The sequence below is a fragment of the Podarcis gaigeae genome, assembly GCF_964106915.1.
Source record: "Podarcis gaigeae genome assembly, chromosome: 14".
Lineage (NCBI taxonomy): Eukaryota > Metazoa > Chordata > Lepidosauria > Squamata > Lacertidae > Podarcis > Podarcis gaigeae.
Window position 1 is genome coordinate 13292156 of NC_139690.1, and position 24184 is coordinate 13316339.

General features: G+C 43.9%; 1 protein-coding gene across 2 annotated transcripts in view; it reads left to right on the top strand.

Annotated features, from left to right (window-relative positions):
- Positions 1-233: 233 nt before the first annotated feature.
- SLC12A1 (solute carrier family 12 member 1) overlaps positions 234-24184 on the top strand; it is a 78958-nt gene continuing 55007 nt past the window's right edge. The window contains exons 1-5 of one of the 2 annotated variants that reach the window (XM_083712539.1): positions 234-790; positions 5496-5627; positions 7164-7239; positions 19223-19318; positions 20012-20107. In XM_083712539.1, coding sequence (XP_083568665.1) covers positions 380-790; positions 5496-5627; positions 7164-7239; positions 19223-19318; positions 20012-20107 — 811 coding nt within the window. In that variant the 5' untranslated portion in view covers positions 234-379. The remainder of the gene's footprint in view (positions 791-5495; positions 5628-7163; positions 7240-19222; positions 19319-20011; positions 20108-24184) is intronic. The other variant, XM_083712538.1, reaches the window with a different exon arrangement.

The following is a 24184-nucleotide window of genomic DNA, read 5'->3' on the forward strand; positions in this document are numbered from 1 at the left end:
ATCCTCTAAAAGCAACCCTGTTGCTTTTAATCCTATTGGATCTTACGCTTTCCCTGATGTCTTATTCTGTCTTGCAAACCATTCTCACAGTTGTCTGTTGAAAGGTAGTGCATAAATTTGATATTTTAAAAATAAGAATAAAAATAAATGGTAAGATGCCTGGCTTGATGGCTGGAAAGAAATCAGCTAATTTAAAATATTGCTTGTTTTTTCTTTGTTGGGTGACAGAGTTGCACATCATTCCTTTAAGAGTAAGAGTGTTGGCGGAAGCAATTACTGAATGAGAGAGACCAAGATCATCTGCATACCACAGCAGTCTGGGAATCTGTCCACAAAGAAGCAGTAAGATCTGTGACTGAAATATCCGTTGCCCATAAATATGTCTATGAATAATTCTCAAAATGTATTTTTGGACCCAAGTCCAAACAGATTTCAGGTCAATGTCATTAATGAAAGCCATGACAATACAGTACAATCTCAAGGCGATCCCGACTCACAACGCTACGAAGAGACTTCTTTTGCAGACGATGTCAATAATAGACTCCGAGTCGGCTACAGGCCTGAAAACAGAGAATTATATGACAATTTCTTTCAAAACGGAGATGCTTCTAAAACAGATGGGAATTTTCACCCTTATGATACCCACAGCAACACGTATTACCTGAAGACATTTGGTCATAATACAATGGATGCCGTGCCTAAGATTGGTTACTACCGAAACACTGGCAGCGTCAGTGGGGTCAAAATTAACAGACCAAGTCTGATGGACATCCACGAACAGCTGGCAAAGGTATGTCAAAGAAAGAAAAGACTCTTTTGAAGGGTTATTGGTAACATAACCCACATTAGCCTCAAGTGAGAGGGCATTAAGAATGTCCATACTTGTAGCTCAGTCCAATTCATATTTACTCAGATGGAAGTCTATATTTAATGGCAGGGGTGGCGATCTTGATATTGTGGAATACAACTCCCATTATTCCTGACCATTGACCACCCTGGTTGGGACCGATGGGAGTTGTAGTCCACATCTGGATGGCACTATATTGGGGCCCACTGCCAGGTATGCATGCATAAAATTGAAATCTTGTATGCTTAGCTGTGAGCTGGGTTAATTAAACTCAGTGGGACCTAAATCCCCAACTTTCTTTCTATGTATGTAAATAAGCATCCATGATTTTATGTAATAAAGCAAGGCTTTAAAAAAAAAGAAGCAGCTTTCAATCAGCTTAACACAAAGATCTAGTTCTCAGTAATGTAGTAACTGTTCAGGTGGAGCTTCACATAATATACAGATGATAAGCATGTCAGGGGGAAAGCTGTAGAGCTCTGGATTTCAGGAACTGCTTCATGGATAATTCCATAGTGGGAAGGGTCCTAAGGTTAAAAAATATGAAGCCCACTGACATAAAACAATAGATCCTGTTTATCAGTTAGCAGAGGGTTGATCCAAAATTCATATATATATATATATATATATGCAGGTTTTGGTGTCCTCGGGTGTCTTCCCGTGTAAAAGTTGGGGTGTCTAGGCGACGTTTCGACGAGGTCTCACTCGTCATCTTCAGGCTGGTGCTTTCGGCTTCTTGTTACTGGAACAGAGCGGGATCTCAATGTTTGAGTTCCTATAAATACTGTAGAGGGGGTGTGGTGTCTAGCCTCCAATGTTCTGGGCAGAGAGGAAGTTCCCAGGCTAGTGTGCCTTTTCTTCTTTTGTTCCTTAATTACTTGAGAGATACCTTGAGTGATTTCTTGAGTGATATCCTGAGTACCACTTAGGTGGGTCATTAGGTGTGGATTAGTTGCTAAAGTCTTTGTGTCTTGACCTCTTGAACTTTGTGAAGAGTTTTCCTGAGAAGATGGCTGTATTGCACTTAGTTGTGCTTTGGCTTGGCTTCGTGTATAGGGGCGAGCTGTGGTTTTGTGGCTTGTGTCAGCCAGATCTGTGTAGGGATTGCAGGGGGGTGCAGCATCCGGAGGTGCCACCATGGATTGGCTACTGGATGGTGTCAGTAATTCATCTGTGGAGAGGGTCTGGGTTTGGGTCTGGTGTGGTTGATTGGTGTTGGCGTTCTGTGTGCCTCTGGATCTGGTGTCAGTTTTTGTGGGGAGGGCTAATTTCCAGATGTCTGGCAAGCGGGATGTGTCGTCACGCTTGTTCATGTTGTGAGGGTGTTTCTCTATCTCGATGGCTTCCATGATTATTCTCTTGTGGTGATGTTCCGTGTTAAAGAGCAATTTGGAATCTGCAAAATTAATTTCGTGTCCTGTTTCTTTCATGTGTTGGAAAAGAGAGGAAGTTTTTTCTTCTTTTTTGACGGCATTCTTGTGTTCTGCGATACGTGCATTTATTCGTCTGTTTGTTTGTCCAATGTACGTGGCTGGGCAGACTTTGCAGGGTATTTCATAGATCCCTTGGTTTTCCAACTGGATTTTATCCTTGGGGTTTCTGAGGATATTGGCTATTTTTTGGTTGGTGCAAAAGGCTGTTTTGATATTGTGTTTATGGAGGATTTTGCTAATTTTATCTGTAGTGCCCTTGATATAAGGAAGGAGGGCCATGCCATTGTTTTCTTCTGTGTCTTGGTTTTTGGGGGGTGTTTCCTTTTGGATTAGCTTCGTAATCCTGTTTTGCTGGTATCCATTGGCAATTAACACATTTGAGAGATTCTGTAACTCAGTTGTCAAGTGGTCTTTGTCAGCCAGGCGTTTGGTTCTGGAGATGAGAGTCTTGGCTACGGAGTTTATTTGTGCAGGGTGGTGGTGTGATTGTGCATGTAAGTAGCGGTTGGTGTGTGTTTTTTTCTGGTAGATAGTGTGTCCTAGGGAGCCATCAGGTTTTTTGTAGAAATAAACTCCTGCACAAATAAACTCCGTAGCCAAGACTCTCATCTCCAGAACCAAACGCCTGGCTGACAAAGACCACTTGACAACTGAGTTACAGAATCTCTCAAATGTGTTAATTGCCAATGGATACCAGCAAAACAGGATTACGAAGCTAATCCAAAAGGAAACACCCCCCAAAAACCAAGACACAGAAGAAAACAATGGCATGGCCCTCCTTCCTTATATCAAGGGCACTACAGATAAAATTAGCAAAATCCTCCATAAACACAATATCAAAACAGCCTTTTGCACCAACCAAAAAATAGCCAATATCCTCAGAAACCCCAAGGATAAAATCCAGTTGGAAAACCAAGGGATCTATGAAATACCCTGCAAAGTCTGCCCAGCCACGTACATTGGACAAACAAACAGACGAATAAATGCACGTATCGCAGAACACAAGAATGCCGTCAAAAAAGAAGAAAAAACTTCCTCTCTTTTCCAACACATGAAAGAAACAGGACACGAAATTAATTTTGCAGATTCCAAATTGCTCTTTAACACGGAACATCACCACAAGAGAATAATCATGGAAGCCATCGAGATAGAGAAACACCCTCACAACATGAACAAGCGTGACGACACATCCCGCTTGCCAGACATCTGGAAATTAGCCCTCCCCACAAAAACTGACACCAGATCCAGAGGCACACAGAACGCCAACACCAATCAACCACACCAGACCCAAACCCAGACCCTCTCCACAGATGAATTACTGACACCATCCAGTAGCCAATCCATGGTGGCACCTCCGGATGCTGCACCCCCCTGCAATCCCTACACAGATCTGGCTGACACAAGCCACAAAACCACAGCTCGCCCCTATACACGAAGCCAAGCCAAAGCACAACTAAGTGCAATACAGCCATCTTCTCAGGAAAACTCTTCACAAAGTTCAAGAGGTCAAGACACAAAGACTTTAGCAACTAATCCACACCTAATGACCCACCTAAGTGGTACTCAGGATATCACTCAAGAAATCACTCAAGGTATCTCTCAAGTAATTAAGGAACAAAAGAAGAAAAGGCACACTAGCCTGGGAACTTCCTCTCTGCCCAGAACATTGGAGGCTAGACACCACACCCCCTCTACAGTATTTATAGGAACTCAAACATTGAGATCCCGCTCTGTTCCAGTAACAAGAAGCCGAAAGCACCAGCCTGAAGATGACGAGTGAGACCTCGTCGAAACGTCGCCTAGACACCCCAACTTTTACACGGGAAGACACCCGAGGACACCAAAACCTGCATTCCTGTACCCGTGAAAATCTACGAAAGCATATATATATATATATATACACACACACACACACACACACACACACACACACACACACAGTTTCTTTAATGTAACGTATCCCATGCAGCAGGGACGCGGGTGGCGCTGTGGGTAAAACCTACCTAGGACTTGCTGATCATAAGGTCGGTGGTTCGAATCCCCGTGGCGGGGTGAGCTCCCGTCGTTTGGTCCCAGCTCCTGCCCACCTAGCAGTTCGAAAGCATCCTTAATTGCAAGTAGATAAATAGGTACTGCTTTATAGTGGGAAGGTAAACGGCGTTTCCGTGTGCAGTGCTGGTGCTAGCTCACCAGTGCAGCCTCATCACGCTGGCCACATGACCTGGAAGTGTCTTCGGGCGGCGCCGGCTCCCGGCCTCTTGAGTGAGATGAGCGCACAACCCTAGAGTCGGTCACGACTGGCCCGTATGGGCAGGGGTTTATCCCATGCAGCACTAAGTTAAAGTCACTTGGCCGTATTCTTATATCAGTAGCAAAATGCTTTGTGCCAATGAACACATAAGCAGGTTGTCGGTGACTTTGTTGTAAAATAAATAAAGCATTCTGATGCACAATGAGTTTCCATTGGCACAACTATTGCAGTGGATTCCTCTGTTGCACAACATTAAAATTCACCTGTCTGTTAGCACAAGAGCCCTTGGACTAGCAGACAAGAGAACACTGCATACAGCCCCATATGCTTTCAAGCTGTTCCGGAGCTGTTTGAGAATTCTCGTCCTCCTCTGTAGAAAATACCATGAAACACACACACACACACACACACACACACAAACACTCAAAATTTGCCACCCAAAATAGCATGGAGAATTTTTAGAGGCCATGGATATATGAATATATCTCTAGAAAATTCACACCATCCAAGATTCTGTCTCTTTCAAGTCCCTAATGAAATGAGAAAATGATATGTAGAGAAAAAAGTCTTGGCATGCCTTGGCAGAACGATGTTGTATTCCATGTGAGGGGGAAAGCTGGAGATTTGCTTGTTTTCTCCTGTTTTGCACGATTTGTTATAGTTTTGCTAATTACAGAAGGGAGCTATCCAGGTCCTGAAGCACAACCTCCAACCACTGAAAATCTCATTTGCTTTGGTGTCTTATTTGCAGCTGGCATTGCCCATATCTTCACAATCATAAATGCCAGAACCTTGCTTCCTTTTAAAAGGGGGAAAGCTGAGATTTCCAGATTGCTGTATCCCTGATCAGACATTCTGCATATTTCCTGTCTTCCTGTGGAACCACAGGCTAGACGCGATCCTGTTCCTTTCATCTGAAAGACAATACTAAATGCATTTTAAAATAATTTTTGTCGTTGTTTAGAACATTGCGGTGACTTCTGGTTCAGTTGACAAATTCGCCAAAGCAGATGACAATACAGAAGAAGCGGAATCCAACAAGGAAGAAGAAACCAAAGGAGGCTTTGTGAAATTTGGATGGGTGAAAGGGGTCCTGGTAAGCAAAATATATATCCTAGAAGAGACCCCTAGGGTCATCTAGTCTAGTGTTTCCTAACCTTGGGCCTCCAGTTGTTTTTGGACTACAATTCCCACCATCCCTTGCCACTGGTCTTGCTAGTCAGGGATGATGGGAGTTGTAGTTCAAAAACAGCTGGAGGCCCAAGGTTGGGAAACACTGATCTAGTCTAACCTCTAGTGACGAAGGAATCTCGACTAAAGCATCTATGACAGATGGCCATTCAACCTCTGCTTAAAAGCCTCCAAGGAAGGAGATGCCACCACCTTCTGAGGAAGTCCATTCCACTGTTGAACAGCCCTTGCTGTCAGAAAGTTCTTCCTGGTTTTTAGTCAGAATCTCCTTTCTGGTGGCGTGAAGTCACCAGAAGTCCTACCCTCTGGAGCAGGAGAAAACAAGCTTGATCCAGCTTCCACATCACAGCCCTTTAGAAATTTGAAGGAGGCTATCATAGCTCCCCTCAGTCTCCTCTTTTCCAGGCTAAACATATACAACTCCCTCAACTGTTCCATACAAGGCTTGGTTTCCAGACCCTTAATCATCTTGGTTGCCCTCCTCTGCACATGCAATTCCTTGTGCTGGAGTTTACTTGCTCTGGTTAGTATATCAGGGTTTGTGTTTTTTGCTTTGCATCTCCCCCTCCCTCTCTCTCTATGGGCAGCTTCAATTAGCATTCATATATGTCTCCTTTTTTTGGAAGGGATGCAGGTGGTGCTGTGGGTTAAACCACAGAGCCTAGGACTTGCTGATCAGAAGGTCGGGGGTTCAAATCCCTGCGACGGGGTGAGCTCCCGTTGCTTGGTCCCAGCTCCTGCCAACCTAGCAGTTTGAAAGCACGTCAAAGTGCAAGTAGATAAATAGGTACCGCTCCGGCGGGAAGGTAAACAGCATTTCTGTGTGCTGCTCTGGTTCGCCAGAAGCGGCTTAGTCATGCTGGCCACTTGACCCAGAAGCTGTATGCAGGCTCCCTCGGCCAATAAAGCGAGATGAGCATCGCAACCCCAGAGTCGGCCACAACTGGACCTAATGATCAGGGGTCCCTTTACCGTTAGGTCTTTTAAAAATTTCATTTAAAACACTGTTCTGACAGTTGTCTCCACATGTTCTATTATGAACAGTGTAACTGTTTGCACTGCCCCACTATCCAACCCACCCAGACTCTTTCCTCGAGTGGCAGGAAATCCATGAAGGATTCTCTGTGCGTCCAGTTAAATGTGGAAATATTTCCCCAGATCAAGATGTGAAGATCTCAGGCTACAGCTAGTAGGGTTGGGGGGAAATGAGGGTGGGCCTATCTTGCATGATACCGTTTGCGGCAAATGCCTTGACACAACATGAAGGGCCACTGGTCATTGCTGTTGTTTGTTTTACATTTGACTGTTTTGTCTCATAGCCTTGTTAAACATTTTCACTGAACTGATCATAGTCTTCAAAGCCATAGGTTATTTTTATACACGGAAAACTCTTGCATTCTGCAATTACATGGTGATGCAATTGTCTTTGTTTATAATTTAGGTGAGATGCATGCTGAATATCTGGGGGGTGATGCTCTTCATCCGACTCTCCTGGATTGTAGGTCAAGCTGGAATTGGTACGTATTTTTAAAAGTATATTTTTCCACTATATGAAGGAGAAACAGGAGAAATTTTCAACAAAGATGATTAGCATTTAAACTAAAGTGTGAATGGGTATAATGGTACACATTTGTTTAACATCTTTTTTATAATTATAAAAAAACTATTTTGTGTAAATTGCTATCTTTAAAAGGAACAGACATGTGAATACTTTCAAAATTATGCTTTGTCTCAAACTAAATCCTACTTTGACATTAATGTAGTTTGTCATGCCCATTAACTTTGATGGGCCTACTCTGAGAAAGGCTAGCATTGAATACAACTCTATTAAATCAATCAGGACTAATAACCTAATGTGCTAGCCATCAGATTATGGAGCAGGATTTACTTATCATACCTTCATCTAGCTTTTCAGACAAAAACCTTGTCTATTCCAAAAGCAGCTTCTTGTGTCAATCTAATATTCAGTACTGTGTTGATGGCAAGCACTGTATATAAATGAAAAGTACGTACCTTACAGTTTGGCACTGCATCTTTAAAGCCATACATTTTGAATTATTTGACTATTTTTAGGAGCTTTTTAAGAGTCTGGTTCTCACAAACAGCAAACGGAGGCCATCCACCCATTTCTGGACTGTACATGTCCCGTTCCAAATTGCAGGTGGGAAAATCACATGGCCGAATGCTTCGGCCTGAAAAGCAAATAAATCACAGTTTATAGAAAACTACCGCATCAGCGAGAGGGAAAGGCGAGAACCATTCTTCTTACATCCAGTTTTCCCTGTGTTGGATTGTTTCCTCACCTTTTGTGGGGCAGCAATCCATCATATACTGTAAAACCCACACCCTTTGAAGTCTGAAGCAGTGCAGTCTAGAGACAGGGTTACTCCTGTTGGTGGGAAAGGGGGCTCAGTACACCCTCTTCTTCTTTGGTGATCACTCGTAGCCAAGTAAGATCGTCTTCCATGAACATGGTTTTAACAGTGAGTCCATAAGTGGCTGTGGAGGACAATTCTGGATCCACACATCCTTCCACAGTGGGGACATTGGTTTCCGGGTGGAAGTTGATCACAGTGTGGATTTGCCAAGCATGCCTTCTTCTTAGCACATTTCTCCGTTGCATCCTGAGTTCGAGTGTCTTCAAAGCCCACGACACCTTTGGTAAAGGCTGTTCTCCAACTGGAGCGCTCACAGGCCAGTGTTTCCCAGTTGTCTGTGTTTATATGACATTTTTAAAGATTTGCCTTGAGAGAGTCTGTAAAGATCTTTTGTTGACTACCAGCATTGCGCTTTCCATTTTTAAGTTCGGAATACAGTGGACGCTTGGGTTGCGGATGTGATCCGTATGGGATGCACGTTCGCAACCCACAGCGGCACATCTGTGCACACACGGGTTGCAATTTGACGCTTCTGCGCATGTGCAAAGCATGATTTAGCGCTTCTGCACATGCGCAACCACCAAAACCCAGAAGTAACCAGTTCTGGTACTTCCAGGTTTCGGCGGTCCGTAACCCAAAAAAACACAACCTGAAGCGTCTGAAACCTGAGGTATGACTGTAAAGTAGTTGCTTTGGAAGACGATAATCAAAGCACAAATTTCCCCTCAAAGGTTTACCCCTTAAGGAGCTACAATGCCCATTACCTTTAACAAACTGCAGTGCTCAGTGTTCTTGGGGAAGGCAGTGTGATTTAAATGTGCTGTAAAAGTAGAAGATATATTCAGCCTGGGTCTATAGCAGTGAGGTTCCTAAGAGACTCCCCCAGAAGCCTAGTTGCTCCAGGCAGAGGTCAATATGGAAAGAGTAGCCCAATAACACAAAGTTTCAGATCCACTGGTCTACACTATCATTCCATATGTGTGCCCAAAGGAAAAACAACATATACAATTATAATGAAGAGCATGGAGTGTTTGGTACCCACCCTGTATTAACCAGGTAGGTGTATGAAACTAAGGCATCTGAAGGCAGCCCTGTTCAGGGAAGTTTACATGTTTGATTTATTTTCATATTGTGATTTAATTTGTTGGAAGTCGCCCAGAGTGGCTGGGGGAACCCAGTCTGATGGATAGCATATAAATAACACCACCACCACCAACAACAACAACAACAAACTGATCTGCTCTAAGCAGCTTAAACAAGTGTAACACATAGTTGACAATGTATGCATTCAATGTATGTTTTGATTTTCCTTTAATCGGGCAGAGGCCCTTTCATACATACATACGTACATACATATATAATTTTATTTCCACGCCACCTTTCCACAGTTCAAACTATGCTCAAGGTGGCTTACAACATAAAAAAATACATAACCACAACATAAACAATAAATAAAACATTAAAAATATGAAACCAAACTATTTCTTTATTATATTTATATTCTTCTCTTTTTCCTTTTTCTTTCTTGCTCTTTTTCTTCTCTCTTTTCCTTTTGATAAGATACTTAGATTACTGTTTTAGTTTAGAGGGGGAAAAGAGATTTGATAAAAAGCTCTGAATTCTTCTTTATATTTTAATAAAATTATTTTAAAAATACACAAGAAATCAAACATTAAAAAAAATGTAACCAAACTGAGCAATTTCCACATAAATCACAGCACAATCTATAAAATAAAGCTACAAAACCCAACTGCAATAGCAGCAGCAACACCCCCTCCAGCAGCAGCTCCCCCCCAAAAAAACCCCCAATGCTCCGGCGGTACATATATGGCTGTACATTATTACTGATGCAGGCCCTATAGCAGTGTTTTTCAACCACTGTTCCGCGGCACACTAGTGTGCCGCGAGATGTTGCCTGGTGTGCCGTGGGAAAAATTGAAAAATTCGAAAGATTTAAAAATAAAGTATTTTATAATTTTTCATATTTCTGTTTACTTACTATTTCATAATAAAGTAATTATAAAATACTTTCTTTGTGTATATTTGATTCCTATTCAAGAGAATTACTTTATATATAGTCAATATAGGCACAGAGTTAATTTTTTAACATTTTCTAATGGTGGTGTGCCTCATGATTTTTTTCATGAAACAAGTGTGAAAACAAGGTTGAAAAACACTGCCCTATAGGGAGGGGGCAGATCTCCTTTGGCCTGAGAGCTGCATTCACCCTTGGTCAGTCCTCTGGAGGCTGCATACTGGGAATGGGTGTGGCCAACTCAGACTTCACATATAGAGAAAGGCCCTTTACTAGGCCATTTAGACTCCCCTTTCGAAACACCAGGGTGGGGTGGGTTTAGAAGCTTACCTTCCCATTGCAAGGTGCTTCTGATGAATAGTAAAGGTAAAGGTAAAGGGACCCCTGACCATTACGTCTAGTCATGACCGACTCTGGGGTTGCGGTGCTCATTTCGCTTATATGAGGCAGCCAGCATACAGCTTCCGGGTCATGTGGCCAGCATGACTAAGCCGCTTCTGGCGAACCAGAGCAGCGCACGGAAACGCCGTTTACCTTCCCGCCGGAGCAGTACCTATTTATCTACTTGCACTTTGACGTGCTTTCGAACTGCTAGGTTGGCAGGAGCAGGGACCGAGCAACGGGAGTTCACCCCGTTGCGAGGATTCGAACTGCCGACCTTCTGATCGGCAAGTCCTAGGCTCTGTGGTTTAACCCACAGCACCACCCGCGTCCCTTCTGATGAATGAATGAATACCTTCTGATGAATACCAAGCTGCTATTTGCTCTAGGAGGCAAGCTGCCATTAGCATCAAATGCTCCGGTCAATCTCCCCCAGAAACCAAAGCACATTTTGCACTGCAGTTGTAAAAGGAATGTTGGGTCATTTTAGATGGAGCTCCAACAACAGCAGCGCTAACACAAGAATCAGGATACTATCGATTGAAAGAATGTCGTTTCTTTTTTTGCAGACGGTAGAAAAGGTAAATGCAATGTCTTTTTATATGGCCCATTTCTGCAAGAGAATTTGCAAAACATTGCTTTTAAAAGGCATATCACTAAAACACATGTTAACTAGACAGTGTGTTTTTAATGGACTGAACCGAAATCTGAGAATCACAATCAGTATGTATGATGTGTGTGAGACTATCTGCTCATTGTTGTGCAATCTATCGCAGAAAAAAAATTATGAGGAGCTGATGCAGGGTGTTTCCTGTCAACAACAGCTGCCTTCATGTTTAGTGGGGAAATAACATCACTGTTGGGGGAACAACACAGACTACAGACTTGCAAAATAACAGGAATAATCAGTGCTTTTTTCTAAAAAAATGTTTAGGGGTAATCTCATTTTGATTCAAGAAAATCACCATTATATAGTTCAAATTGGGGAAAATAAATACAGTAAATGGACAAAAGTACAAAGATTCACAAAATGTTTAGGCGTATGCATACCCCTGTGTCCCCCAGAAAAAAAGCACTGGGAATATTAAACCCAGCCACCTCAAAATCACTGAAAGTAAACTTCAAACAGTATCTAATTGACACACAAGCTTCCTGATAAAATGAAGATGATGTCAGATAGACTTTTGCAGCCTGAGTCTTGTTGATGATGTACACACTGTATTTTACTCCTAAGGGGCTGGAACCCCTACAGTGAAATCTGTTTTCTTTAGAAAACACGCAGTTCAGTTGCGCTCAGATGGCAAGTACTCCTGGTGAAAATGAACCATTTTTTTTCATTTTTTTAGTAAAAAAGGCAAAAGCTGTGTGGATGTGAACAAGCTAGTTGGAGCAACGACATTTATAAGTTGTCTACCTACAGGGAACAGAAAGTATACCTAAGTACAGTCGTGCCTTGGTTTTGAATGGAATCCATTCCGGAAGTCCATTCGACTTCTGAAAACGTTCGAAAACTAAGGCGCGGCTTCCGATTGGCTGCAGGAAGCTGTGGAAGCCTCATTGGACGATTGGGTTCCAAAAGAACATTCGCAAACCAGAACACTCAGTTCTGGGTTTGCGGCGTTCAGGAGCCAAAACATTTGAGTCGCAAGGCGTTCGCAAACCTAGGTACGACTGTACCAGAAGGGTTTGGATGAATGCTAGATTCTGAGATGATTGGGAGACAGCAGTGACGGGGAAGGCTTCTCCACACATAACTGAGTTGTTGTTGTTTCTGAACATGAACACCAGCTGCACAGGGATTATGGCTAAGGATTGTACCCAGTGGTGGCTGGTGGTGTTGGAACTAGTAGGGTGCAAGACAGGAGTACCAACGGTTGGTGGAGCAGAGCCACTGAAAGATGGAGCCAGAGCCAACAAATAATTTTGCCCCCATCCTCTCCACCCCACCCCCCATTGAGATCACTGAAGGCAATTCTAAGGAGGAAGAGTTCTCTGAATCATAGCTCTGTGAAGGGAACAGAGTTCTCCTAAGAACTCTCAGCACCCTTAACAAACTACAGTTCCCAGCATTCTTTGCAGGAAGCAATGACCATTTAAATGATATTGCTCTAGATGTATAGTGCAGATTGGACTTTCGCTCCAAAGGCATTTTGTTGGAATAAGGATTTCTGGATATGTATTTGAGCTATATGGGGGGGGGACCCTGCAATTAGGCTTAAGGTTTAATTCTGTGCATGCTTTGTTGTTGTTTAGTCGTGTCCGACTCTTTGTGACCCCATGGACCAGAGCACGCCAGGCACTCCTGTCTTCCACTGCCTCCCGCAGCTTGGTCAAACTCATGTTAGTAGCTTCAAGAATACTGTCCAACCATCTCGTCCTCTGCCGTCCCCTTCTCCTTGTGCCCTCCATCTTTCCCAATATCAGGGTCTTTTCCAGGGAGTCGTCGTCTCATGAGGTGGCCAAAGTATTGGAGCCTCCGCTTCCGGATCTGTCCTTCCAGTGAACACTCAGGGCTGATTTCCTTAAGAATGAATAGGTTTGATCTTCTTGCAGTCCATGGGACTCTCAAGAGTCTCCTCCAGCACCATAATTCAAAAGCATCAATTCTTCAGTGATCAATCTTCTTTATGGTCCAGCTCTTACTGCCATACATAATTGGTATATACATCTTGTTAATAAATAAATGAATGAATGAATGAGGAGGAAGAGGTTCCTAGGGGTTTGTCACCAACCTTTTTGAACTAGTGACCTCATTCTCCTTGTGCCCTCAATCTTCAGAGTCTTTTCCAGGGAGTCCTCTCTTCTCGTGAGGTGGCTAATGTATTGGAGCCTCAGATTCAGGATCTGTCCTTCCAGTGAGCACTCAGGGCTGATTTCATGCTTACCTGGGAGTAAGTCCCACTGAACTCAGTGGAACTTGTTTCTAAGCAGGCATGTACAGGATCACACAGCGAAAGAACTTTTGCTATTTAGAGGAGAATGGCTTGGCAGGAAACTTGCTGGAATAAATGAAGGGGAGACGGGAAGTTTTCTCCATCTCCACAGCATTACATGTTTGCACCTGGCACTGTGCCTGACAAAAGGGTGCTTGCCGGTTTTATGATGCATACCAAATGAGGCCTTGCAGCTGGAAGCACATATAAGTATATGCCTTGCCATGAAAACTCCACATCTTAACATTGCCAAGACTTTGCTCAGGGGTTTCATGCAAAATTAGTTCCTTTTTTAAGGGTAGTTTAGTAACTTATTGCCATTATCAAGAAGCATTACTTTGTTCCGAGGTATGAAAATAGCCACGGGCAAGAGCCATTCATTTTAATGTTATTTAATGCCCTTACAACTGGGGTTTTTAATCTAAACTTTAATCAGAGCTTGGCGTTACTTTGTAACAAGAGCTACCACAATGGCTCTGCTTCCGCCACCCCAAACTTAATTCCAAAAGTATAATTTGCTAGTATTCAGAATTTGGGTGATATGGTCCCCAATCTTGTCCATGTGCTTCATCATCACCAAATGTGGCTATCTTGCTGCAGATGTTCCCAGACACCTATGTGTGGTTATAGCATTTGAATATTTTGTACACATCTAAATCCACTGTGTACATAAGCCCAAATCATGTGGTCAGTTCCCAAATTGTGGGGTGGTTGTTGTTGATGTAATTTGGTTTTGCATGCATTGGATTGTGTGCGCCTCTTCAAACATAATGTCTAGGTATGGATGTCTAGGAATCATAGAATCATAGAATCATAGAGTTGGAAGAGACCACAAGGGCCATCGAGTCCAACCCCCCTGCCAAGCAGGAAACACCATCAGAGCACTCCTGACATATGGTTGTCAAGCCTCTGCTTAAAGACCTCCAAAGAAGGAGACTCCACCACACTCCTTGGCAGCAAATTCCACTGTCGAACAGCTCTTACTGTCAGGAAGTTCTTCCTAATGTTTAGGTGGAATCTTCTTTCTTGTAGTTTGGAGCCATTGCTCCGTGTCCGCTTCTCTGGAGCAGCAGAAAACAACCTTTCTCCCTCCTCTATGTGACATCCTTTTATATATTTGAACATGGCTATCATATCACCCCTTAACCTCCTCTTCTCCAGGCTAAACATGCCCAGCTCCCTTAGCCGTTCCTCATAAGGCATCGTTTCCAGGCCTTTGACCATTTTGGTTGCCCTCCTCTGGACACGTTCCAGTTTGTCAGTATCCTTCTTGAACTGTGGTGCCCAGAACTGGACACAGTACTCCAGGTGAGGTCTGACCAGAGCAGAATACAGTGGCACTATTACTTCCCTTGATCTAGATGCTATACTCCTATTGATGCAGCCCAGAATTGCATTGGCTTTTTTAGCTGCCCCATCACACTGTTGGCTCATGTCAAGTTTGTGGTCAACCAAGACTCCTAGATCCTTTTCACATGTACTGCTCTCAAGCCAGGTGTCACCCATCTTGTATTTGTGCCTCTCTCTTTTTTTTTTTTCTTTTTTTTTTGCCCAAGTGCAATACTTTACATTTCTCCCTGTTAAAATTCATCTTGTTTGTTTTGGCCCAGTTCTCTAATCTGTCAAGGTCGTTTTGAAGTGTGATCCTGTCCTCTGGGGTGTTAGCCACCCCTCCCAGTTTTGTGTCATCTGCAAATTTGATCAGGATGCCCTTGAGTCCATCATCCAAGTTGTTGATAAAGATGTTGAATAAGACCGGGCAGGTGGGGGCAGGTTCCTGGAGGGATGAGCTGGGTGGGAGAGACGCACAATCTTGCTCCCTCCTGCGCATAGGGAGATAACGAATAGTATGATCCAGATGTGGCTCATTTATTAACACTGCATTGCTTTGATTGGGGCGTTAAAATGGTTTGTCCCATTCTGAAGCAGGCTACTGTACTGTGGAGAAATTACTGCTACCAGCGCCACAAAATTACTGTATTTTTCCGTGTATAAAATGAGGTTTTTCACTTTAAAAAAATAGAAAAAAGGGGGTCGTCTTGTACACGGAACATGGGCATCTGGGGGGATTTTTTAAATATTTAAGCCATGGGTAGGCAAACTAAGGCCCGGGGCCGGATGCAGCCCAATCGCCTTCTGAATCCAGCACACGAACGGTCTGGGAATCAGCGTGTTTTTACATGAGTAGAATGTGTCCTTTTATTTAAAATGCATCTCTGGCTTATTTGTGGGACCTGCCTGGTTTTTTTACAGGAGTAGAATGTGTGCTTTTATTTAAAATGCATCTCTGGGTTATTTGTGGGGCATAGGAATTGGTTCATTCCCCCCCCCCCGCAAAATATAGTCCGGACCCCCACAAGGTCTGAGGAAGTGTGGACCAGCCCATGGCTGAAAAAGTTTGCTGATCCCTGAAACATAAGTCCAGGATTTTGGCTCGGGCAGGCTGAGGCGGTTCCTCCTGCTGCCTTCCCCCCCATAGCTGTCAACTTACAGATTTGAAAATAAGGGACCAGCAGCCTTGAAAATAAGGGACCAGCAGCCAAAATAAGGGACCTGCAGCCTCACCTGTTCCAGGCACTCCAGTCTTCCTGTCCTCCTGCAGTCTGGTCAAACTCATGCTGGGTAGCTTCGAGAACACTGTCCAACCAACTTTGTAACCAGAGGTTCAACTGAATAGAATCTGAATCACATGCACCACGAGGCCTATGCAGCCTCAACTTAAGATGGCTCCCCAGCCTGGCTTTGCACTGCAAAGTTTGCAGCAGCACGTGCAACAAAATGGCGTCCAGTGTTCAAAAACCTCCTCAGCTTGCATTAACTAGCCACACACAAGGCATGCAAGCTCCACTCCCCAGTCGTTCTTAGACTTCTTATTGGGTGAGCAACACAGCCAACTAACACAGTTGGAGCCTCCCTCCTCCCTGGCCGGCAGGGAGGGAGGGAGAGGAGCTGCTTCCTTTGAAATTTAAGGGACGTCATTTAAGGGACAGCCATAAATAAGGGACAGCAGCGGGACATGGCGCTGGAATAAGGGACTGTCCCTTCAAATAAGGGACACTTGACAGCTATGTTCCCCCCTTTCTCCTCCCCCTCCGGGCTGCATGTCGGCGACTGGCTTGCCTCCTGAAGCCTCCGCCGACTCAACCACAGGAGCTGCCTCAGCTACCTCTCCTTGGCCTTCTTTCCTTTTTTTCTTCTTCCCCTCTCAAACTCCCACCCTTCCCCAAGCCAGCTCACCCCCTTCCTCAGCTCAGTTTGCTCGATGGCATGGCCCAGAGCAAAATGGGCATTCCGTTCCCCTGGCGCTTCCTCAACATCCTCCCTGGGAGCCTCCTTCTCCGCCGCCACCGCCACAGCTGCCGCCGAGGGGGAGTGTGTGGTGTCCACTGCTTCTGCACTTTGCTTCTGCACCATGGTGCACTGCATGCTCCTCAGGCAACCGCTCCCCAAAAAGATAAACAACTTGCCGCCGCCGCCACCGCAGATCATCCAGCTTTTCACTTCTACTTTAGGGTTTTGTTTTCTTAATTTTGGGTTCAAAAAAAATAGGGGTCATCTTATACATGGGGGTGTCTTGCACATGGAAAAGTACAGTGGTACCTCGGGTTAAGAATTTAATTCGTTCCGGAGGTCCGTTCTTAACCTGAAACTGTTCTTAACCTGAAGCACCATTTTAGCTAATGGGATCTCCTGCTGCCGCCACGCCGCCGGAGCACGATTTCTGTTCTCATCCTGAAGCAAAGTTCTTAACCTGATGTACTATTTCTGGGTTAGCGGAGTCTGTAACCTGAAGCGTCTGTAACCCGAGGTACCACTTTACGGTATTAGTTATTAAAATATGATCAACAGATACCACATGTTGCTAAGTAACATGAAGGCAAGAGAAAAATCTGCAAGCAGCTTGCAATCAATATGTTGACAGAGGAGGAGACAACAGATGGAGCAGGCAGATAAGTGAAGCAAAGCTGTCGCTATAATGGAACTAGCCAGGTTTTTTGCCCCGGGCGTAGCCTCCAGAGTGGCGCCATTGAGGCTCCCTGCCTGCGTGTGTGTGTGTGTGTGTGTATGCAAATGCGAGTCGGGGGTTCCAAACTGGGTCTTTGACCCGGATGAAATAAAGCCTAGTTTTGCTAGCTGCAAGGGATGAATGTGAACAAACGCAGGTATTCAGGCTTGTAGCCAACTAAATCAAGGCACATAAATTCCTCTCCATCTTCTCCTCCAGTGCACCCCAAAGTTTGCTCTGGTGGTTTCTCCAACCCCCCAGAACAGAGCTGGGGGTAGTGTAGGGGGCACATGAGGGGAGAGAGAAGTTCCAATGCATTCATGTAGGTTTTTCCATGTGCCCAATTAGTTGGATACACAGATCCCATGCTTTGTCTCCTACTGCTGCTCCCGTTGATTACAATATGGTTATTTAACCAAAATTTGCCAAGTGCTATACAGAACATTGAGAGGATCTGATTCCTAAAATAACAACAACAACAACAATTTGTTTATACCCTGAGGACATTTAGGGGTTTAAAGGTTAGCATTAACACTTTGAATTGTGCTCGGAAACATACGGGGAGCCAATGAAGGTCAATAATAATAATATTAATAATAATAATTCATTTATACCAGCCACTCTGGGTTGCTTCCAACAGAATTTTAAAAACACAATAAAACATCAGGCATTAAATACTTCCCTTAACAGATCTGCCTTCAGATTTCTTCTAAAAGTCAGATAGTTGTTTATTTCCTTGATATCTGATGGGAGGGTGTTCCACAAGGTGGGCACCACCACCAAGAAGGCCCTCTGCCTGGTTCCCTGTAGCTTCACTTCTTGCAGTGAGGGAACCTCCAGAAGGCCCTCGGAGCTGGACCTCAGTCTGGGCAGAATGATGGGGGTGGAGATGCTCCTTCAGGTATACTGGGCTAAGGCAGTTTAGTGCTTTAAAGGTCAGCACCAACACTTTGAATTGTGCTCGGAAACATACTGGGAGCCAATGAAGGTCAATAATAATAATAATAATAATAATAATAATAATAATAATAATTTATACCAGCCACTCTGGGTGGCTTCCAACAGAATTTTAAAAACACAATAAAACATCAGGCATTAAAAACTTCCCTAAACAGATCTGCCTTCAGATGCCTTCTAAAAGTCAGATAGTTGTTTATTTCCTTGATATCTGATGGGAGGGGCGTTCCACAGGGTGGGCACCACCACCAAGAAGGCCCTCTGCCTGGTTCCCTGTAGCTTCACTTCTTGCAGTGAGGGAACCTCCAGAAGGCCCTCAGAGCTGGACCTCAGTGTCTGGGCAGAATGATGGGGGTGGAGATGCTCCTTCAGGTATACTGGGCTAAGGCAGTTTAGTGCTTTAAAGGTCAGCACCAACACTTTGAATTGTGCTCGGAAACATACTGGGAACCAATGTAGGTCATTCAAGACCGGTGTTATATGGTCTCCGCGGCCGCTCCCAGTCACCAGTCTAGCTGCCGCATTCTGGATTAGTTGTTGTTTCCGGATCACCTTCAAAGGTAGCCCCACATAGAGCACATTGCAGTAGTCCGAGTGGGAGATAACTAGAGCATGCACCATTCTGGCTTATATAGTGTTACGTGACATAGCTAAAATGAGGAAGAGAGAGGAAACAGGTGTTCATATAGCTGTAATGATGAAGCGGTTTTACCAGTGAAAGACAAAGTCTGATTTCTCTACTACTTTAAATAACAATTGTAGCGAGTTATGAGCCACAAGTTTCATTTTTCATCTTTTTGTTGCTGACAGGTCTTGGAGTTATCATTATCCTCCTTGCCACCATGGTCACCTCTATTACTGGCTTATCAACTTCTGCAATAGCAACTAATGGTTTTGTCCGTGGAGGTAAAAATAAAATATCTTTAGGATGTTTCTCCCCAGCCCTCTTACTCTTGGTGTTCAGAAATAGTTCCCCATGTATTGTCTTATTATTAGACAAGTCAAAGGGTTCCTCAACCTAAAAAAACAGCACAGTGGACAGTAGACTCAAAGGAATCAGAAGGTGAGTTGTATGATCAGCAGTATTGAGACGCTATAATTTACTGATTCTTAATCTTTTTCCTGAACCAAAAAGTTCAGTTCACAAAGGTCAGATGATCCCGTCCGAGACCGATGGAGAAACAGAATCATCTTCTTTTCCTGGAGATTCTTTCGTTCTTTTTCTCTTTAATTTTTTTTAAAAAATGTATTCAGAACATTGCAGGTTTTCTTCAGTGGACAGGGCAATCCAGATTGCTTAAAGATGGAAAGCTTCGTTGAGATCACTGGATTCATTAACTTGTTTCTTACTCCCTTAACTTACAAAGTCTCTTGAGAACATGGATTAGTTCTGGCACGCTCCACCAATGTCCAGGGTCTTACTCTTTATCTTGATGACATGAATTCCAGGTATTTAACAGAGCCAGTCAGACCTCTTCCCTCTCCATGAATGATGGTGGCTTCTTACTAGAAAACGGTGGTTTCTTTTATATATATATATATAAAATTAGCATGAATTATATGACCAAGGGTCAAACATCTTTTCTGGGATTTTTTCAGGTCTTGGAGTCGTAGTTATTTGCCTGAGTGTGGTAGTTACAACCTTAACAGGTATCTCCATGTCTGCCATATGTACAAATGGAGTGGTGAGAGGAGGTGAGTCAATTTTGTTTCAAATGAAGACTATAGGTATCTCTGGAGAAGTGATAACTGTGCTGGCCCATCTAAGTCAAATAAATTGGAGCAAAATGACTAAGTATCAAGGACTCAACTGAAGCATGGGAGACAGCTTGGATGACAAGAGGCAGGGTCATTAATTGATGTTAATTGGTTAGCCTAACCTAGAGAAAAAGACCAATATTTAGGATATTTAGGAGAGCCAAATTAGATGAGAGGGTAATTTCACCATATTTATTGAAACTAGCAGTCAAAATGTTTGCCTTATAGAAAGGCAGGTTGATATTAGGACAAGATTCCCAACTCTGTAGCTGTTCAGAAGCAGAGAAAGTTATTCGAAGGAGGTGCAGAACCACCTCATGTACTGAAAGTAGCTATTTATTCAGCAAGCACCTTTCCACAAAGTACCTGCTCATGAGGCGTCCTATGAATCGGACTGGCACTAGGAGATAATCCTGCTTTGCAAGCTGCAAACCAAGGGTTTATCTTATTGGGTCTCCTGACTCTTTCTGAATCCATTATTTGGTGATTCTACAAAGCAGATGCAGAAAATACCTATGAAGAATATTTACATATGAAAATCCCAGGTGTGCCATTGCAGATAAGATGAATGGGGATGTTATTCTCCACATTCCCCATGTTTCAGACCACATGTGATTATTCCTGAGGAGCAACCACATTTCTGGCCAAATCATTGGCTTTAATAATAGTAATCTGACAAGAGCTCTTCCCTAGAAGTTTCCTCACTGGTGAACACTATGAGTGACTGCAATAAAAAAATAGATAGGAACAGAAGAAGAGCCTGCTGTATCAGGCAAAAAACACATCTGGTCCAGCATGATGATCTCACAGTGGTCAACCCAATGCCTACGGGAAACTGGCAAGCATGACCTGGGTGCCAAAGCACCCTGACCACTTGTGATTCCCAGAAGCTGGTATCCCAGAAGCATGGCTGCCTCTGACAGTGGAGGTAGAACATAGCCATTGCAGCGAGTAGCTACTGATAGCCATTGATAACTTCAGGAATTTGTCTAATCTTCTTTTAAAGCTACCCAAGTTGGTGGCCATCACTGCCTCCGGTGGGAGCACATTCCAAATAGATTGATCTATGCACTAGGTAAGAGACGCGGGTGGTGCTGTGGGTTAAACCACAGAGCCTAGGACTTGCTGATCAGAAGGTCAGCGGTTCGAATCCCCGTGACGGGGTGAGCTCCCGTTGCTCGGTCCCTGCTCCTGCCAACCTAGCAGTTCGAAAGCACGTCAAAGTGCAAGTAGATAAATAGGTACTGCTCCAGGGGAAGGTAAACGGGGTTTCCGTACGCTGCTCTGGTTCGCCAGAAGTGGCTTAGTCTTGTTGGCCACATGACCCGGAAGCTGTACGCTGGCTCCCTCGGCCAATAAAGCGAGATGAGTGCTGCAACCCCAGAGTCGGTCATGACTGGACCTAATGGTCAGGGGTCCCTTTACCTTTACCTTTATGCACCAGGTATGCCTGCTAAAGGCCAAAATCCCTTTACCAAGTATGATTGCAATTACATAAAAACAGGGGAGTGTATAGCAGTGATCCTTGTAATATGCAGCCTCAAGTGGGACGCGGGTGGCTCTGTGGTCTAAACCACTGAGCCTCTTGGGCTTGCCGATCAGAAGGTTGGCAGTTCGAATCCCTGCAACGGGGTGAGCTCCTGTTGCTCTGTCCCAGCTCCTGCCAACCTAGCAGTTCAAAAGCACGCCAGGGCAAGTAGATAAAGAGGTACCATTGCGGAGGGAAGGTAAACGGCATATCTGTGCGCTCTGGCCTCCATATCACAGTGTCCTGTTGCACCAGAAGCAGTTTAGTCCTGCTGGCCACATGACCCATAAAGCTGTCAGTGGATAAACGCCAGCTACCTCGGCCTGAAAGCAAGATGAGCGCCACAACCCCTTAGTCGCCTTTGACTGGACTTAACCGTCCAGGGGTCCTTTACATTTTACCAATGCAGCCTCAGGACTGGCTAGGCTGGATGCAAATATTAGAAACCGGTTCTTGTACTATTGCCTAATCATCAGAGTAGTGCATGCAGCTTTTCAGGCTCCAGATCCATATTTCTCCACGTCTTCCGGTCTTGGATTTTGGTATGGCCACCCACAATTCCAGGTGAGAAGTTGTCTTAAGTTTTAGCATTTGTTTTTGCACATTTGCAAGAAGCTTGGTGGTTTAAATCTGTTGTCTGCAGAAAGTTAGTTCTCACGGGATATTTTGATTGGATTGCAATGTGGTTGGGGAATCCTTTGGGACAGTTCAGGCTTATTCACCATATTATTACACTTTTACCTGTCCAAGGAATTCCAGGGAGCAGACTCGTGATTAGCTGCGCAACACTTCACCCTCACAACAACACTGAGGGACAGGCTAGGTCAGGGGTAGCCAACATGGTGCCCTCCAGGTTTTCTTGACCACAACTTCCATCACGCTCAGCCAATATGATCAATGGTCAGAAGGATGGGAGTTGTAGTCCAAAATATCCAGAGGGCAAAATATCTTCCTAGGCTGGGCTATGAGATAGTAACTGTCCTACAGCCACTAAGTGAGCTTCATGGCTGAGTGAGGCTTTAGACTTTGATTTCTGCAGTCCTGGTCCCCCCAACTCAATCCTAAATACAGTGGTACCTCGGGTTAAGTACTTAATTCGTTCCGGAGGTCTGTTCTTAACCTGAAACTGTTCTTAACCTGAAGCACCACTTTAGCTAATGGGGCCTCCTGCTGCTGCCGCACCGCCGGAGCACGATTTCTGTTCTCATCCTGAAGCAAAGTTCTTAACCTGAAGCACTATTTCTGGGTTAGTGGAGTCTGTAACCTGAAGCGTATGTAACCCAAGGTACCACTGTACATTCATTTGGGGAAAAAACCTTAAGACTTCAAAGGCCCTGAACTAGGCAGAGGGCCTTCTCGGTAGTGGTGCCCGCCCTGTGGAACGCCCTCCCACCAGATGTCAAGGAAATAAACAACTATCTGACTTTTAGAAGACATCTGAAGGCAGCCCTGTTTAGGGAAGTTTTTAATGTCTGATGCTGTATTGCTTTATTATTATTATTATTATTATTATTATTACTATTACTATTACTATTACTATTATCATTAATTCTGTTGGGAGCCGCCCAGAGTGGCTGGGGAAACCCAGCCAGATGGGCGGGGTATAAATAATAAATTCTTATTCTTATTCTTATTATTACTTCAGGACTTTAGCTGTTGCCTAAATAGAAATATATATTGTTGTTTGGTTCTGTTTTTTAATAAGTTTTATTGGATTTTATATTTTAAAAAATCAATATTATTATCAAAGGTCTTTTTTGTCCAGACTAAAACACTAATCTATGTAAAATAAAAAAACATAGATCCAGAGGCAAAGGAAGAAAAAAGGTGAAAAGAGAGAGTGATAGAAGATGGATTAAAAGAGAGAGAAATAAAGTTAAGAAATATATAGTTCCTTAGTTTCAGAACTATATATTGTTTGTCAGACTGAGAAAGCAGCAAGTTTATATAACCCACAAGGTTACAATCTGGATAAATTGGTTTAGGGCAGGGGAATCAAGACCCTTCAGTTCCTGTCAGACTACCACTCCCATCATGCTTGACCACGGGATAGCTTGCTTGGGGCTGCTGGGAACTGAAGTTCAAAAACATCCGGAGTCCAAAAACAGCTTCCCCATCCCTGGATGTCACATGTAGAACTAGCCCAGCAGCTTGAGTTGCATTAGTATGGGGCAGCAATACTCTTAGGAAGAGGGCAAGAAAGCAGCTTGTAACCAGAGAGATACTCCCAGGATCCTTTGCAACATCATAGCTGATGATGCCCAAGGTTGAAATCTCCAATCGCATAGTGGAGAGTGTGCAATACAGGAGTTGTACCCTCTGCAACTGGACAGGAGATCCTTTGTATATGTGGCGCTAACTGGGGAGCCCCAAATAATAATAATAATAATAATAATAATAATAATAATAATAATAATAATAATACCCCGCCCATCTGGCTGAGTTTCCCCAGCCACTCTTGGTGGCTTCCAATCATGTGTTAAAAA